Below are 19972 nucleotides of genomic sequence, written 5' to 3' on the forward strand. Positions count from 1 at the left end.
ATATACAAACATAAATGTTAAAGACAGCATTAAACATTAAAAAGAACAAGTATTACTGAAGGTGCAAACAAATTAATATACCCTAATAAAATTTTGTAGCATTGTTTCTAAAATTAAACTGATAATTTGTACACATGATGAAATATTACTGTACAGTATATATAAAGTCAAAAATTGACTTGTTAATAAGAAAACAATATTCTGATCATAGCGTGATTAATTTTCTGCTGCATTCAATGCCTATCACCATGCATTGCACGTAGTAGGGACTCAAATATTTACTGAAAGAATAAAGATACCTGCAATGATTTTAAATATGTTGTTTTGTTTCAGACTCATTTGGAACACACAAGAATAAAGACCTAAACACAAACATACTGGTTAAAATTCAGCTTGGTTCATAGTAAAAATGCAGTAGTTCCTTTTTTTAGTTAAAAAAAAAAAAAAAAAAAGAAATCAACAAAAAGATGACATAGCACCAAGATATTCTTAAATATAATTATCAAAGGCTTTAAAAAGAAAATATACTTTATACTGTGCAATTCTCTCCATCATTGCATTTTCTTCCATGCTGGCACTAATGAAGAACAAACCAAAATAGAGCAAATTATTTTAAAGATAAAGACTAATGAGTACATCATCTATTTGAGAATCACATTCAATACATTTATAAATTTAGCCTTTTGAAAAAGCATCCATATATAAAACAGTAGCGGGGGGGAAAGGGGGATGAGGAGGAAGGGAAATCACTGCTATACATATGTAGCACAGTTTAAGCCCAACACAACTGACCAATCAAAATTAGTGAATGCACTGCATCTCTCTGCAGTGGAGAGAAGCGACAAGGTAGGCTGTCATTCTGCAAACGCTGCCCAGAACAGGCTTTCCTCTGAGAAGTACTGCTGTTCTTCTTTAGAAAGACTGAATCTAAATGTTGCCTCTGGAGACAAGAAGCCTTCAGTATGTTAAATTACTTTCATTATGTATTTTCAGACGCTTATTGATTCCACAGTCGGAAGAGTGAGAGACTGCAGCAGCCTCTAAACAGCCTTACATGTTCCATACATTAGCAGGAGTGCTGAAACAATGGCACAATCCAGGAACATATTTTCACTAAGGTCTTTTTTTGAAGAGATGTTTATGACCCTCTTCCCTCAGTACTCTGCTAACAAGTGAAAGAAATGAATCAATCAAAACTGGAAATGCTTCAACTATATCAAGAATATAGCCAATCTTTAAGCAGAGGTAAGATATGTTCCTTATTATAGCATACAGATGCTCTTGAAACAGCATTATCTGTTCTTGGCAAAATTTTAGAAAAAGGATGGTTTAGCATAAATTTTAAGAATTTTTTAGCTAATTCTGCCTGTTGATAAATATGCACTAATGATTTTTTTTTTATTTTAAAAATCATTGCTTTTTAAACATGTGATTCTTTGAAAATGCCTTGATTATTAGGGACATTTTCTGTTGATTTACTATGAAAACTAGCTTTTAAAATCACTACAATTAGCTAAATATCTTAAATAAAAAATAGATTTTTTTCAAAAAATTTACACATATTGATGCATAAGAAAATTCTTTTAAGAAATAATAGGTTTACTATATAGCTGTTTTTCACTGCTTAATAACAGCACAAGCATAAAAATGTATTTAGTCATAGAACCCAATTATAAATGTAGTCACATCTCCGCATTAGCTTGTCTATTTCAACTATTTTAACAAAACATCAGTGAAAATTTTACCTGTAGAATACAGATAGGAAACTGATTTCGGTCAGTAAATTCCAAGTAATGTCCAAACAGTTATTAAACAAGATCCTAGTGTTCCTAAGATAGCTGATGCTTTATCAAATTTATCACAAAGACAAGAAGACATTATAGTGTGAACAGTATAAACTTATTCAAAAGATCTGAAAATATGAGCTAATTTTAAATACAGAAATAGTAAACAGTTGTTAAGAAACAATTAGCTTTTCTCTTTTTCTTTCACACTGGCAATGTAAACATTATCATTAGTAAATACAATTTTGCAGGGTAAAAGGATACTTCTTAGATTTTACATGTATGGTTTTAGATCTAATAATAAAACTTAAATATTTTTGAAAATAGATTTTACATAAATAGTATAACAGTAACTTTTTAATTATTAACATAAAATTAACAGACATTCTTTATCTTAATTTTTTTTTCTTTTTCTTTGCAAGGGCATAAAACATCTAATTCAGTTTTTGCTACTGACATTATAAAGAATGCAAATGACTGAACCTCTTTCTAGCAGTCTGAACCACAAGCTACAAGATATAATGTATATTTCTAAAGGCATAAAGGAGTTAAAGCAAAAACATGGACTAAGTCTGTATGACTGCTTGCATGCATAACAAATCAGTACTCTGAAGAGAAGACATTGGATAATATTTTCAAGAGAAGAATGCAATGGTTTAAGGCTGAAAACAAAATGGTGAGCATTTTTAAAAGGATTTTCTACTTTAAATAGCAAAATTGTGGAAACAACTGATTCATGAAGAACAATGAAAACTGAATTTCCAAAAGCAGAATGTGCATACTTCACCAGAAAGCTAAATGAAGCTGTATCAGGTTTTCTGCACTACAAATTAAGTTATTCATAGCAATTGTCACAATGACTAATGGTTATTTTTTTCTCTGAATTTCATGATCTGTTATATATCTTTCTTTAATGAAAATAAACCAAATTAAATAGCAGATGGTTTTTATCAAAAGCTCATGAAGTAGATTTTATATTGTAAAGAAATTTATGTGATCAAGACATTAGTCCAACTAATAAACAAAAGTACTATAGAAGCAAATGTCCAGTTGTAACAACAAAAGGATGTCTAAATACATTTCTGAAGCTAGAAATCCAAAGCCTCTATTTTTATTTTCACTTATATTGGAAAATAAAAATACGCAGCCTCTTAGTCCTCAAAAGGGCAATATAATTAATGTTACTTAAGAAGTTTCTTGTTTTTATTGTTAGTAGCTTTTAAAAGTAAAAGAAATGCAAATAATATGTACGAGTCATTAGAAATCTATCAGCCAGCTAAATTTCACTTTTAAACATAAACCTTGCTGCTGAAGTGCTGGAACAAAAATTAATGAAATATGCTACAAGGCAGTAAGTAGAACATTAGTACTTCAATGTTGCCAGGTGAAAATGCATGTCAAAAATCTGTCAATGACATCATGTATCAATTTTTGAAAAACTGCCATAGTGAGCTGAAAGATCCCTGAGGCAACAGAAAACAGGTAGGTCAAAAGATGCATGCACTCAAGCACTGTTTAACATTTACAAGAGAACCAGAACCTTTATATGAAAATGTATTTTCCTAATTATGTTTCAAACTTGACATTTTTTTGCTTTTATTTAATCATAAATCTAATTGATGTGACAAAGACCTGATGTTTAATCTGTCAGCTTAAAACATTTGGCGCATTTAAAATTTTCCATTTTCACAGGATTTCAGTTTGAGTTCTGACCATGCCTTATTTGAACAAATACATTTTTAGTAATGTTCTGGTTTAATCTTTGTTCAAGAAAATTCAATCTTATAATCACCTAAAAAACGTTCTGAAGTCATTTTTTAAAGCTGATAATATAAATGGATCTATCCTGGAATGATATATAAGCTTGGCAAAACTTGTAAAATATGAAGAAATTGAATTCAATTTGGAAGTTTATATTTCCTATTTCATGCCTAAGACTATCACTTTAAAATCACTTTAGCTGACATTTTATATTTCAAATACGTAAAATGATTTTAGAAATGTAAAATATTGTATATATGACATGAACATACTGAAAGATGTACATTTCATCTGCAAATAGATCAAAAGACTTAGGTACTAAATATGAATCTACACCAACAGCAATTGAAGATATATTCCAATTATCTTTAAAAATATTCATTTCTAATAACTTCAAAAGTACAATTTTTAAAACTCTCCAAAAAACAAATTTCTAAGATTTCTCCAGAGTCTCATTTTTCACTTTATATCCTAGATTTAAATAAAGCCAATAGTTACATTGTTAAAAATGTCTTGAAAATGCAAATTTATTATTGAGCTGTTAAATTCAACTCTTAAGCTTCACAAAAGGGTGCGGTCATGAAATAAACTTTCCATATCAAAGCTGAGTGCCATCTTATGAAAGTTTGACTGTCCTAGAACACATCAAAGTAACTTCCTTTTGCATCTTTTTTAAATCTTTTCACAAAATATATATAATATAAAGTTCAAAGACCAATATAAAATATTTTTATTCTAATCACAATATTTTAAAATGTAAGTATCATAGGAGAATTTTCTTACAATAACCATAACACATTACTGGCTATAAACTGAAAAATTTTCAAATTAAGACTAGGGAAATAGTATTTAAAAGAATACTAGTATCCTAACATATAACACCCCAAAACTATATTTTAATTGTAAATCTTTATTCAATAAAATGTTTCAAGGGGAGAGCTATACTCATACTATTTGAATATGCAATATGTGCATTTTCTAATAATTTAGATATGTTTTATTGAATTTTTAAAAGTAGCATATATATGCCAATAAATTTTTAAAGCATTTTATCATTTCTTTTTTGAAAAATTAAAGTGAAAAGTTTGCAGCAAAAGATTTTTTTTAATATTAAAATGTTTTACCATATATGAAGGAAAGACTTAATAATTCTTCAAGGATAAATATATGTAGGTGTATGCATATATATATATATATATATATATATATATATATATATATGTGTGTGTGTGTGTGTGTGAATATATGTCTATCTGTGTGTCTGTATATATGTATATATGTGTGTTCTAAATGCCCTTTTACAATATAATAATGTGAACTTGATGAATTAAGATTCTGACAAGTTTTCTTCCTTGTAAATTTTACTAAATATCAAATCCAGAAATATATACAAGACTAAACAGATTTTTTAATAGGAAGAGAGCATATACATTAAATATTTATCTAAGCAATTGCAATTATGGAAATCAAATAGTTTATTTTATTTCACTTTCTAGGAAAAAAAACAACTGCTCCAAAAGAATGTGTTTCTCTCTCATTCTGGAAATCAACATGCAGTCTGAATCTAACATTACAGTCCGAGATGACATTGATGACATCAACACCAATATGTACCCATCATCTTCATATCCATTAAGCTTTCAAGTATCTCTCACTGGATTTCTCATGTTAGAAATTGTATTGGGACTTGGCAGCAATCTCACAGTATTGGTACTTTACTGCATGAAATCCAACTTAATCAACTCTGTCAGTAACATTATTACAATGAATCTTCATGTACTTGATGTAATTATTTGTGTAGGATGTATTCCTCTAACTATAGTGATTCTTCTGCTTTCACTGGAGAGTAATACTGCTCTCATCTGTTGCTTCCATGAGGCTTGTGTATCCTTTGCAAGCGTCTCAACTGCAATCAACGTTTTTGCAATCACTTTGGACCGATATGATATCTCTGTAAAACCTGCAAACCGAATTCTGACAATGGGAAGAGCTGTCATGTTAATGACATCCATATGGATTGTCTCATTTTTCTCTTTCCTAATTCCCTTTATTGAGGTCAATTTTTTCAGTCTTCAAAGTGAAAACAGATGGAAAAACAAAACACTTCTCTGTGTCAGTAGAAATGAATACCACACTGAACTGGGGATGTACTATCACCTGCTAGTACAGATTCCAATCTTCTTTTTCACTGTTATAGTAATGCTAATTACCTACACCAAAATACTCCAAGCCCTAAATATTCGAATAGGCACAAGATTTTCTACAGGGCAAAAGAAGAAAGCGAGAAAGAAAAAGACAATTTCTCTGACCACACAGCATGAGACTACTGATGTATCCCAAAGCAGTGGCGGGAGAAACGTAGTTTTTGGTGTAAGAACTTCTGTTTCAGTTATAATTGCTCTCCGACGAGCCGTGAAGAGACACCGAGAACGCCGGGAGAGGCAAAAGAGGGTCTTTAAAATGTCTCTCTTGATTATTTCAACATTTCTTCTCTGCTGGACACCAATTTCTGTTTTAAATACCACCATTTTATGTTTGGGCCCAAGTGACCTTCTGGTAAAACTAAGATTGTGTTTTCTAGTTATGGCCTATGGAACAACCATATTTCACCCTCTATTATACGCATTTACTAGACAAAAATTTCAAAAAGTCTTAAAAAGCAAAATGAAAAAGCGAGTTGTTTCAATTGTGGAAGCAGATCCTATGCCTAATAATGCTGTAATACACAATTCTTGGATAGATCCAAAAAGGAATAAAACAATTACTTTTGAAGACAGTGAAATAAGAGAAAAATGTTTAGTACCACAGGTTGTTACAGACTAAGCAAAAAAAAAAAAAAAAAAAAAAAAACAAGTTTGCACCAAATCCCCAATCCCAAAAATTTTGTTTTGTTTTGTTTTGTTTTTAACTGTAAAAAACATGACTGCCAAACAAGGGGGAAAATTTTAAGGTATTGGTTATACTGTAAAATTTCAATATTAAATGTTAAATAGATTAGGTCTTATATATTCAATTTCTTCATTATTTAATGTATATGTTGCATGGCAGTTTGTTAAAGTAACTTCATTGTGTATATTTTGTCATTATTCTGTCCACTAGAAAATATTCATGTAAGTCATATTTTCTAAAAAATTAAAATAAATGAATAGCCTTAAAACAGCATATACTTTTAAAATTCAATCAAAACTGTATGTTTTATTTTTTATTAAATTCAGTTTTCTGAGCCATTTATCCTAGATAACTTAAATTAAAACTTAACTTGAATATACTTTACTTTAGAACCTCAAATTATAAATTCAAATTAATTAGAATTTATTTAGGTTCTTAAGCCAATCACTGTCTCACAATATTTACCATAAATAATATAAATAAAAATTAACCTTATTTATCACTGATTCTATCCATAGTCACATATAAAAGGAAAAATTCAGTAACTCCTTTTCTTAATTTTTTCAAGAACGAAAACCTGAATAAGCAAAGGCTTAAAAAAAATTGTAAAGTGAGGAGCATTAACAAAGTAGTACCTCATTACATGAGAAAAATATAAAGCAATGATTTTTGTCTGATGAAGAGAACAATAAACCTATAATATATAGTTATCACTATAGTTTTAAAAAGTTAAAGAATACCTTGAGGACTTTCTTTTTTTATAGAGAAATGCAGTTTTAGATTATTGGAATTAAATATAATAAGGGGAATTTAAATGGATTTGTATGTATAGAGAATAGAAGATGCCACCAGCAAAACATATTCTTTCTAATTTTTATAATAAAACTTCAGAGCTGCCTCCAATATTAAACGTGATGTCTGTGATAGAACTATAGTACCACTGTACTCCAAATCCAAATCTTATCTGTACCCTGCTTATCATTATCATTACCCTCACTATTTTTTCTTCTATACCTCATTCAGACATGAAATTCAGAAGGTCCTCTTTCTTGTCTTCAAAGGATGCTAGGAAACTAGGAAACTATTGGGTGAAAATGATTTTGAGGCTTGCAAATGATCCTTGTTATATATTCATCCAGAATAAGTAATGGTTATTCCAGTTGAACAAAATATGTCAAATGAGTATTTTATTATTATTATGTAGTTTTCATCTCCTGAGGAGAAAAGGTGCTTATTAAAAAATAAAACTGTCTTGAATTATTTTCCACATATCTGTATGCTATAATAATATATTAATAAATGATAAAAATTATTGACAAAACAAATTTTTAAAATACACTTTCCCCTCACCAATTCTTGAGAATTTCTTCAAGTCTTAATATTCCCATTTTCTAGAAAAGGATACTAAGGCTCAAAAAAGTTATTTAGGAAATCTAGGAGTCAACCTATAAAGGATCTTGCAGTTATTGAATCTCAACCAAACATAAATCTTCTTACAACAAAATCAGCTCACTTTCCACTACTTATTACTTCAATGTACAAACATCTGGCTTAATTAGCAAAACAATTTTTTTCATTTCCTTTTTTCTACTTTCTTTAAACTGACCTGAATAAAATACACGTAGTGAGCCCTTTAAAAATAATTTTTTCATTTAGAATTTTCTAAACAAAAAAATTACATTGTCTTTCAAATTATCTAATTTTTTCACAAGGATAAAAAGGCTCTAATAATTTTGCCTACTTGAATACCCTAATCCTAAGGGTAAAGTAGTACAATGCAAAAGAGTGAAGGTTGTGAGGTCATTAGAGAAATAATATTATTTAGTACAAATACTAGCAAACTATCGAATCCACAGAGAATCCTGTGCCTTATTTCCTAACTCAATTCAATAAGGAAAAAGAGGATAAACAAATAAAGATACCATATTTTGACATAATAAAGTATAAATAAGCATTATTCAAAATAATTTCATATTCATGTAAAAAGAGCTCTAAGGTTTACAAAGCTCTCATTCCACAACAATACCTGAGGTGATTTATTCAAGTATTTTATACTTAATTTCTTCTGTGATACCATCAGCGTAGTAAATAAAGTCCCTGTGTAAAAATTCCTTGTATCATGGAATAAAATAAAAAAGTCTTAGGGAGCCGAGATTTGGTCAAAGTCATAAAGACAAAATTTGAGCCCAGATCTTCCTGACTCCAAATCTAGCATTCTATCACCTATACCAGACTGCCTGTACACTCTCATTTTACAGATAAGCAAAGTAAGGCTCAGAAATATTCCATGACTTACCCATAGTCATAAAGCTCAAAAATTAGAGAGGAAAGTCTCCTTTTTATATTACACTACTTCTTCAAAGAGCTGTTCTTCTGAAAAAAACGAAATCTCAAAAACAATAGTTTTTACAGAAGAGACTAAGAAATTTTTCAATTACTCATTTTAAAACATTTTCTTTGGTACTTAGTATCACTTAATATTCTCTTTTCTGTGTGACAACTTATTTTTAATAAGGTTTAAACTATGACAAGATTCTGTTTGACAGCAAGATCTTTAGTTAATTTTGTTTTCATAGATACAAATTAGTACAACTATTCTTAGGATTCAAAAGAAAAATACAACAGAGTTTTAAAATATTTTAGTCCTCAGTTTACAACTACTTCAAACCACCCATTTAAAAAAATCAATGTATTATGACATAAATGTAATTGTTTCTGGTATCCTTTATTACATTAAGTTTAAGGTAGTTAAGTATTAAAGGCAAATAGTGTAATTTCACTGCAAACCACAATTTACTGCCTACATTTAAAATTTTAGATGATCATAGAGGTGGCCTTTAAAAAGCATATTTGCCAGTTTACTAGTAACACTAGTGGGAATACTAGAGTTTTTATGCCTTTTATGTATACGAATCTTAGTTCACTCATGAATTTAGAGCAAAGAGAGAAAAAATTATGCATTTACCTAATAGTCTCTAATAGCTTTTTAATTTGTTAAATAATGGGTATATGAAGATAGTCCTTAAATAGATTTAAAACTTTGCTTTTAAAAAAAAAGCACAAGATTTATTCACATTGGAGGATTTAGTTTATAGGAAGTCAGAAGGCCTGAATAGCTTTTATTTCTAATTAAATATTTGTTTTGTAGCAAACCATAAACAATTTTTATTTTTATTTTTTTCTTATGCCTTTAATCAAGTTTTTTTTAATATAAGACAACTGATTTTATTTTTATTTCCAAGAATTAATATCATAAAAAGCACAGCCATTTGGATTTTTTCTATAAAAATAAAAACTGATCATGTAAAAACAAAAAAGTAAAACTAAAACAGCAAAAGTAAATTAGTTGGTATATATTCCTTAAAGTATACTGCACTTTTCTTTTTTAAAACCATGATATTCCAGAGAACTAAAAAAGAAAACCAAACTAACAGTAGGCACTGAAACAGATATAAGAAGGTTTCAAAGGGGGAATATAAGTAATGTTAATCAAGATGCTAACTGGAGTTGCTCTGTAAAAAGTGTAGTTTTTGTCCTGTTTGTTTCTTTTAATATGAGGAAGATAATGAACTCCCAAAAAGAAATCTACTGTACAGATGTTCATCTAATATCAAAAATTAAATTATTCACAATTATGTGTTAATGAAACATGGTATTCACTACACGTTTTTCTATCTTTTAAAGTATGTGGTAGTCTATTTTTTCATTCTTCCAAATAATTTGCCTGTTGCAATAAATCTTTGATTACCTGAAACTCAAATAACCAAAATTCCAAAGTAAGAGCAACAGTTGGCTATACTATATTTCTACAAGAAAAAAACAATAAACTAAAAGAGAACAAGTTCAAAACAATTTTCAAACTACTTCCTATCATTGGAAAACAATTTTTCTAGTTAACCAAAAAATTCAATTTTGAAGAATATCCCATTATAGAAATATTCCAGATAATAGATATTTTACTATAAAAGGATATATTCTCAGACTTTATTTTAAATGTGCCTATTTTTTGAGTCATTCTATTCATTTTTCTGTAAGTCCTTCAAATTAAAACACTAAAATAAATATTTTCAACCAATTTTAATTCAGTAATATAAATTAACAAACTGAAAAATTGAGCAATATTTGCTATTATAATAAGATCTTTATTTATATACACTGATATTTTTTCAAAGGCACAAGGCACTTTCCAAACATAATTAACATAATGAATTTATTATTATCTGATATATATATATAATGGAGGGGGGGAGGGAAGGAGGGAAGGAAAGAGAAGACAGAGAAGACAGACTTTTAAGGTCTACTTGAAAATGGAAAGAAAGGTAAACTTGGTGATACAAAGCACAAGTTGGTTATAATATGAGTAATATGGGTAGAACAAGGATGATGAAGAAAAGTAAGCTAAAAAAAAAAACATGTTTGGTTTGGTTTTTTTCCTCCTCTTCAGTACCTTAAAATGACAAGGGAAAAAGAAAAATGGAAAAATAGAAATTTGAGGAAATATTTGCTATATGACTTAATTTATGTATATTCTCATGTATATCTATTATATTTTTATATGATATATGTATCATATCCCCTGATAAAAGGGACCAGGCTTTGGACAGAGGTGTGGATCTTAATGAATGTTAGCTATTATAAAGCTATTTAGAAGCATTATTCTGAAAAAGAAAGGAATAAATAGGAAACAATAAAACTGGGAAGAAGAGTTAATAAGGCAGAACACACAGGATACTAATGATCTTCTTGGACAATGTTTTAAAGGCCTAGATTCTAAGGAAAAAGGTAAGTCATTTTAGAATTGGGGGGACAGGGGGCTGCGGCGCACACAATAGACCATAGAAGAAGGTTAATAATTATCTAAAATCCAGCCTCTCTAAAAAAAATTCAGCAAGACATGGGCAAATTTAGTTTATCAAAACTATTGAGGAAAAGCATAATTAAATATTAAACCAATGTATTACTGAAAGTGGGAAACACATCCCCCTCTGATAAGGGATAGTATGTAATCTGTGAGCTATTTTTGTGGTTGTTCAGTTGCCTGGTTGTATCCAAGTCTATATGACTGTATGGATCATTCTGTGTAATGTTTGGACTAGCTTTCTGGAGGTCCTCGGGATCAGCCAGAGTCCTTGGTCTTAGTGAAGAAGTGATGAAGGCAAGAGAGCCACTATGAGGCTGGTCAAAAATGGAATGTCTGATTTCCAGTCCTTCTCAGCCCTTAAATACTCTATTACAATTGCATCATTACATCATACTGATTATGCGTGAACTAGAGAACCATTACATCACCATGCTAAGAATTAAGTATATTTGTGAACTAGAGAACCACCATCTCATCAATTCCACTGAATTAATACCTTGTTTCAAGTATATTTCTCCAGAGTTCCAGCCCTCTACAATTCTGTCCATGGGATTTTCTTGGCAAAGATACTGAAGTGATTTGTCATTCTAAGAAGTGCAAGTAAGGAAAGAATGAATTCCAGACAAAAACCTATGTAAAGACAAAGGGATGTGGATAAAGAAAGACAATTTGGCTAGAACAGAAACAACATGAAGGGTAATAATTTACAATTCTAGAGAAGTGAGATGAAAGTGGGGCTGTGAAAGGCTTTAAAAGACAAAGAGAAGACTCTACATTTTATTTTGGGGTTAAAAAGTAGTCACTGAGTTTTCTGAGAGTGGTTAGAGCTTTAAGAACATCATTTTGGCAGATTTATGGTAGATAGATTGGAAAAATAATAGTACAACAGCATTAGAGGTATTTTTTGTTTTGTTTTGCAGAAAGAGACTTCAGAGGCAATTGAGTTTACTCCTCCATTTTAGAGATGATGAAATTGAGGCTTCAAGAGGTAAAATGATTTGTGGAAGGGTTACATATCTAGTAACAAACTGTGAACATGAATCACAAGATAGATGTTATGCTGACAAATATAAGAAACAGGGATGCATAGGATAGATGATGACAGTTCAGTGTGGGGCAGGGAATCAGAGATCTAAAGACTTAGAAAAAGAAGGAAACTAAAAAGCTCCATAAATATTATATTTAATAAGAAACAATAAGCAGGCTGATTTCAGAAAGGTCTGGAGAAATTTACATGAACTGATGTTAAGTGTAGCCAGTAAAATCAAGACAACATTGTACCCAGCAAAACTAGATTATGCAGTAATCAATTCTGATAGCCATGTGGCTCTTTTCAGGCCAATTCCAATAGACTTGTGATGGAGAAAGCCATCTGCATCCAGAGAGAGAACCATGAAGATTGAATGTATTTCACAAGATATTATTTTCATCTTTTTTTGTTATTGTTTGATTGCTTTTTTTTCTTTCTTAATTTTTTTTTCCTTTTTGATCTGATTTTTCTTGTGCAACATGATAATTGTGGAAATATATAAAGAACTGAATGTGTTTAACATACAGAATACTTGCTTCTAAGGGAGGGGTGAGGGGAAGAGGGAGAGAGAAAAAATTTGGAACACAAGATTTTACAAGAATGAATATTGAAAACTATCTTTCTATATATTTTGCAAATAAAAAGCTATTACTTAAAAATAAATAAAATTAAAAGCTCCACAATTAATAGATGAAGAAATCACAACACAAGTAACAATATCAGGCTTTGAACCTAGACCCACTAGTACAAATAAAGCATGCATTCCAATGTACCAGTGATTTGAATTCTGAAACGACTATGAGACATCCTGTATGAAATACCCATGATGTTCTCTCTCCTGAGAGAGAAAACAGAGATAGACATAGAGCTGGTAATCTTTTCATAGAAATAATTTAATCCAATAGAGCTGATAAGATCCTTAAGAGAAAGAATTTAAAGGAGAGAAGTGAATGTATGGCAGAGCCTTGCATTATATCTGGCCTGGAAAGGCCAGCAAAGGAAAAAAAAACAACCAAAGTGATAGAACCAAAAGAGAGAACTGTACCAAAAATCCAGAGAAAAGAGTAAGCCTTGACAAATGGATATTTGAAAGTACCAAAATTATAATCAAAAAGAATTAGGATGAATAAAAGACTACTAGATATGGCAATTAAGAGTAACGCCTTCACACCAGAAAGAAGAAACTCAAAGAGGGGGAAAAAATGCATTTTCTAGCAGACTGACTAAATGAATCAAAAGATTTTTAAAAAATGAAACAAACACTCTGAAACAGATTCTATTAACGTGGGATACATGAATTTTTCAAAAACTATTTTGATAACTTTGAATATAATTTATTACCTTTGAAATCCTATATATTTTATTATGTGCATTTTTTAAAAAATTTTGTAAGAGATCAATAGGTTCTACCAAACTGAAAAAGGAGTTAATGACACAGAAAAAATTCAAAACTTCTGTTTTAAAGGAATTAATTAGAAAAAGAATATATAATTTGCAAGAGAAAATGGAAAACTTTACTGAAATAACAGTCTTCCTGAAAACTTGAAAAGTACAAACAAAAACCAATGACTCTGGACACAGCAAAAAATATCACAACAAAATCAAAAAACTAAAAAGAAAAAAAAGAAAATGTATATTTGAGATTTAAAATAAATAAATAAATAAAAGATATAGGGGAGCCATAATAAGAATTACCCAGGATCTAGCAGCATCCACATTAAAGGATCGAAGGGCCTAGAATATGATATTCCAAAAGGCTAAGGAACTTGATATGCAGCCAAAAATAACTTACCCAGCCAAAATGAGCATCTTTTTCCAGGGAAGAAGATGGACATTCAACGAAATAAGTGAATTTCATCTATTTTTGATGAAATAGTTTGATCTACAAATATAGAACTCAAGAGAAATCTAAAAAGGTAAAAAGAAATCTTGGGAACTAGACTTCTGCTATAAAGATATATAAAGAACACATGTATACATAGTTCTAGAAACTAGAGGTGGAAAGGAAATTATACCTGGAAAAGGGTAAAGTGGGGGTACAACAACTCACGAAGAGGCAAAGGAAGCCTATTATATCTGAAAGAAAGAATGGAGGGAGATGAACATAGTGTGTATTTTATTTTCATCAGAATTGCCTTAAAGAAAAAAATATTAGATATATTCAATTTATGGTGAAACTTCTCCCACACTTCATTGAAAAGTGGGAGGGGAAAAGTGAAAAGGGAAAGAGTAAGCTAAGCAGAAGGGAATACAGAAACTGTGAGGAAAAGGGGTTAAGATGGGGGAGGAATTCTAAGGTGGAGGGAGGGATATTAAAGAGGTAGGGCTGTGAGAAGCAAGTAGTGCTCAAGTTTAATACTGGGGAGGAGGATAAGGGGAAAGGAAAGGAGAAAAGCATAAGGAGGGGTTAACAAAATGGCAAGTAATACAGAATTGGTAATTTTAACCATAAATGTGAATGGGGTAAAACTCCCCCATAAAGAGGAAGCGGTTAGCAGACTGAATTAAAAGCCAGAATCCTACAATATGTTGTTTACAGGAAACACACCTGAAGCAGGGCAATACATACAGAGTAAAGGTAAAAGGTTAGAGCATATGCTTCAGATGAAGTAAAAAAAGCAGGGGTAGCCATCCTCATCTATCAAGCAAAAGCAAAAACTGATCTAATTAAAGGAAATAAGGAAGGGCACTATAACTTGCTAAAGGGTAGCATAGATAATGAAGTAATATCAATATTAAATGCATATGCACCAAGTGATGTAGCATTTAAATTCTTAAAAGAGAGATTAAGAGAGCTGCAGGAGGAAATAGCAAAATTATAATAGTGGGAGATCTCAACCTTGCACTCTCAGAATTAGATAAATCAAACCACAAAATAAATAAGAAAGAAGTCAAAGAGGTAAATAGGATACTAGAAAAGTTAAGTATGATAGATCTTTGGAGAAAACAAAATGGAGACAGAAAGGAGTACACTTTCTTCTCAGCAGTTCATGGAACCTATACAAAAACTGACCATATATTAGGACATAAAAACCTCAAACTCAAATGCATTAAGGCAGAAATAGTAAATGCATCCTTTTCAGACCATGATGCAAAGAAAATTACATTCAATAAAAAGTCAGGAGAAAACAGACCAAAAAATAATTGGAAACTAAATAATCTCATGCTAAAGAATGATTGGATGAAACAGCAAATCATAGACATAATTAATAGCTTCACCCAAGAAAATGACAATAATGAGACATCATACCAAAATGTGTGGAATGCAGCCAAAGCGGTAATAAGGGGAAATTTCATATCTCTAGAGGCCTACTTGCATAAAATAGAGAAAGAGAAGGTTAATGAATTGGGCGTGCAACTAAAAATGCTAGAAAAGGAACAAATTAAAAGCCCCCAGTCAAACACTAAACCTGAAATTCTAAACATAAAAGGAGAGATCAATAAAATTGAAAATAAAAAAGCTATTGAATTAATTAATAAAACTAAGAGTTGCTTCTATGAAAAAACCAACAAAATAGACAAGCCCTTAGTAAATCTGATTTAAAAAAGGAAAGAGGAAAATCAAATTGTTAGTCTTAAAAATGAAAAGGGAGAACTCACCATTAACGAAGAGGAAATTAGAGCAATAATTAGGAATTACTTTGTCCAATTTTATGCCAATAAATTTTATAAATGAAATGGAAGAATACCTTCAAAAATATAGCTTGCCCAGATTAACACAGGAAGAAGTAAATAGTCTAATCAATCCCATTTAAGAAAAAGAAATAGAACAAGATATTAATCAGCTCCCTAGGAAAAAATCCTCAGGACAAGATGAATTTATATGTGAATTCTACCAAACATTTAAAGAACAACTAACTCCAATACTATACAAACTATCTGAAAAAACAGGGATTGAAGGAGTCCTATCAAATTCCTTTTATGACACAGACATGGTACTAATACCTAAACCAGGCAGGTTGAAAACAGAGAAAGAAAATTATAGACCAATCTCCCTAATGAATATTGATGCTAAAATCTTAAATAAAATATTAGTAAAAAGATTACAGAAAATCATCCCTAGGATAATACACTATGACCAAGTAGGATTTATACCAGGAATGCAGGGCTGGTTTAATATTAGGAAAACTATTAACATAATTGACTATATTAATAACCAAATTAACAAAAACCATATCATCATCTCAATAGATGCAGAAAAAGCATTTGATAAACTCCAACATCCATTCCTAATAAAAACCTTGAGAGGATAGGAATATATGGACTTTTCCTTAAGATAGTCAGGAGCATCTATTTAAAACCGTCAGTAAGCATCATATGTAATAGGGAAAAACTGGAACCTTTCCCAGTAAGAAAAGGAGTGAAACAAGATTGCCCACTATCACCACTATTATTCAATATTGTATTAAAAACGCTAGCCTCGGCAATAAGTGGAGAAAGAGATTAAAGGAATTAGAGCAGGTAATGAGGAAACCAAACTATCACTCTTTGCAGATGATATGATGGTATATTTAGAGAACCCCAGAGATTCTACTAAAAAGCTATTAGAAATAATTCATAACTTTAGCAAAGTTGCAGGATACAAAATAAGTGAAATGAGCAGAATCAGGAGATCATTATATACTTCAACAACAATACTGTATGAGGATGTATTTGATGGAAGTGGATATCTTCGACAAAGAGAAGATCTAACTCAGTTTCAATTGATCAATGATGGACAGAAGCAGCTATACCCAGAGAAGGAACACTGGGAAATGAATGTAAATTGTTTGCAACAAGAGAAATATTAGGTTTTGCACACATATATTGTATCTAGGATATACTATAATATATTTAACATGTATAATACTGCTTGCCCTCTAGGGAAGGGGATGGAGGGAGGAAAGGGAAAAATCAAAGCAGAAGTGAGTGCAAGAGATAATGATGTAAAAAATTACGCAGTCATATGTTCTATCAATAAAAAAATAAATGAAATCTTTTGGTTAACAAATAGTGTTTATTATATTGGGGATACACAGACAAAAAGGAGTAAATGACTTTTTCAGAACCAGACTGTAATAGTTAAAATACTTCCAAAAGGGAAACTACAAAGCTTATTAAGTCCTGCTATGGAAATTTTTTTTAATATACATATTTGCTTATTATAACACTTGCAAAAAGGAAAAATGATGCTTACAAAATAATTTTTATGTACTGAACTCATTGTTCTTACTATTTGTTAGGTTTAGGGGCACATATTTGTTAGTGACTTGGCCAAACTCATAATAGCTAAACTGATGATAAGAATAACCTGAATTATACTTTTTGCCTAGAAAAAAAATGTAACAGGAACTGATTCATTTAAATACTATATTTTAGCTAGCAACATTTAATTTGTTAATATTAAATTAAACTGGAAATTAGCAGGGCAGTCTTCAGTCACAAAATCTAATTACATAGAATACATTCTCTCTCAAATTGACTCTGCTTAACAGCTACACCTCTACTTAGTTTCAACTCAACAGAACAAGATGACTCCATGCTAGATAGCACTTCATATGTGCACTTTACTACTATACTTTTCCAGATTCCTTTTGGATATTGCCTTCCTCCATCAGATTATAAGATCCTAGAAGGAAGAAACTATCTTCTTTATATGTATTCCCATCACCTAGCACAGTGCTTGATACATAGGTACTTAATAAATGTTTGTTAAATTCAACTGAAAACTACTCATTATAAATACTACCACCAAAAAAGGAAAGGAAAAAATACCACAATAATTATATTAAGACTACTTGTTTTATGTTCTTCAGTCAATGGAAAAAATGATGTGAATGCTGATTATTCCCATATTAATTTAATCAAGATTAAGAGTGTTAACTATTGCAAAAACCTTTTTTTTTTTTTTCTTTAAACTACTCACATAGAAGAGGGCAGCTAGGTGGACCTGAAGTCAGGAAAATTGGTCTTCTTGAGTCTAAATCTAGTGTCAAACACTTACTAGCGGTAAGAATCTAGGCAAGTCACTTCATCCAGTTTGCCTCAGTTTTCTTTTATTATCTTTTCTAATGTCTTTTTATAATAAGTTTGAATATGCTATTTTTCTTCTGCTATCCCACCAATCAATAAAGATTCTCAGTTCTTTGATATCTCAATATGATTTTTAATTTAATTTAATAAGATAGAGGAAGAAATGACAAGCCACATATCTCTGCCAAGAAAACCAAATGGGATCACAAAGAATCAGACCCAACTAAAGCAAGTGAACAACAATGATGGTGCTGAAAAGGAAAAAATACTACAATAATTATATTAAGACACCTCATTTTATGCTCTTCAATGAAATAAATGATGTGAATGTTGAACTTCCAAAAGAAACAATGCAGTTCATGATTCCCATTTAACAATCAAAATTTGTTAAGAGCATCAATTATTGCAAAAGAAACCTTTTAAAAAGTAAGAGAATGTTCTTCACTTTCATTAAAATACTAACATTATAATCATTAACATTTTGTTCACAGAGGTGTCAAATATGCACAAGGGAGGGAAAAAAAGGTTATTTTTGAGTTTTTACTTCACTCCATGAAAAATCAACCTGTTTTTCATTTATGTCTGGAAGTCCTTTAACAGCACATTCTATCACTTATTTCATCTTAAGATTTATTATTATGTATTTATTTAGCCAGTTTGATATAATTATATAATCATATAATAATTTGTTATTAGTAATCTTGGAGGAAAGTAAAAACAAATGAGGCCAAGAAAGACAATCAATAACAATGAAAGTCCAAAATAATTGAATAGTTCAGTTGAAAATAAAGCTACTTTACAGAAAAACTATCAATTACTGATACTGTTGCAAACAAACTAAAAAATAACTGATTTTAGAACAATGAATATAATTTTTTAAAAATATATATAGAAGAAAGGGAGTAATAGATAAATAAGTATATTAGTTTTTTATTATTTACATATTTTATTTTATCCCTTTTTTTAAAGGTAAAGAATATGATTATCTGTCTCAATTGTGTTTCAAGGATGTGATTAAAATAAATGAGATCAGATATGGAAAAAAAAAGTTCTTCAAAAAAATAACCAGACAAATACCACGTTTTCACTATTATTGTACAATAAGAGAGAATTTACAAACACAAAGAAAAAAAGTGGAAAAATAGTTCTTTGAAAGTTTATCCATGTAAATAAAATGAGCAAACTCTTTACTACTTTGTTTAAAAATAAAGTTTTTTAGAGTTACATTTATTAAAGACCTAAAAGACTTTTGTGACAAGGCATTTGAAAACACATAATAAGCAATTTAAAAACAAAAATCAGACAAACATAACAATAACAATAAAGTCCTAACAACAAACTGATATCCATATCCAATTCACTAATGAATTTGAAATAATAAAGTATTTTTAAATTTTTCACTGTTACCACAAAGAGAGATACAAAAAAGTAAGCAACAAGCCTTTATTAAGTAATTATGATATACCAAGCACCTTGCTGAGCTCTGGAAATACAAAAAAAGCCAAATACAGTCTCTGCCTTGAGTTAACAACTTAATGAGAAAGACAATAAGCAAACAACAGTGTACAAATAAGAAATATACAAGATAATTGGAGGTAATCTCAAGAGGGAAGGCACAAGCTTTTAGGAGGATCA

At 30.2% G+C, this 19972-nt stretch overlaps 2 protein-coding genes across 2 annotated transcripts in view; one reads left to right on the plus strand and one right to left on the minus strand.

Annotated features, from left to right (window-relative positions):
- The window catches only part of COG5 (component of oligomeric golgi complex 5), a 328255-nt gene that overhangs the window by 241895 nt on the left and 66388 nt on the right, over positions 1–19972 (minus strand). The gene's annotated exons all lie outside the window — the stretch shown is intronic.
- On the plus strand, positions 758–6402 carry GPR22 (G protein-coupled receptor 22). The gene is made up of 3 exons (XM_023504773.2): positions 758–1245; positions 2207–2460; positions 5042–6402. Exon 3 carries the CDS (start codon positions 5067–5069, stop codon positions 6366–6368), a length of 1302 nt encoding a protein of 433 aa, XP_023360541.1. The 5' UTR covers positions 758–1245; positions 2207–2460; positions 5042–5066; the 3' UTR covers positions 6369–6402.

The sequence above is a fragment of the Sarcophilus harrisii genome, chromosome 5, assembly GCF_902635505.1.
Source record: "Sarcophilus harrisii chromosome 5, mSarHar1.11, whole genome shotgun sequence".
Taxonomy (NCBI): Eukaryota; Metazoa; Chordata; class Mammalia; order Dasyuromorphia; family Dasyuridae; genus Sarcophilus; species Sarcophilus harrisii.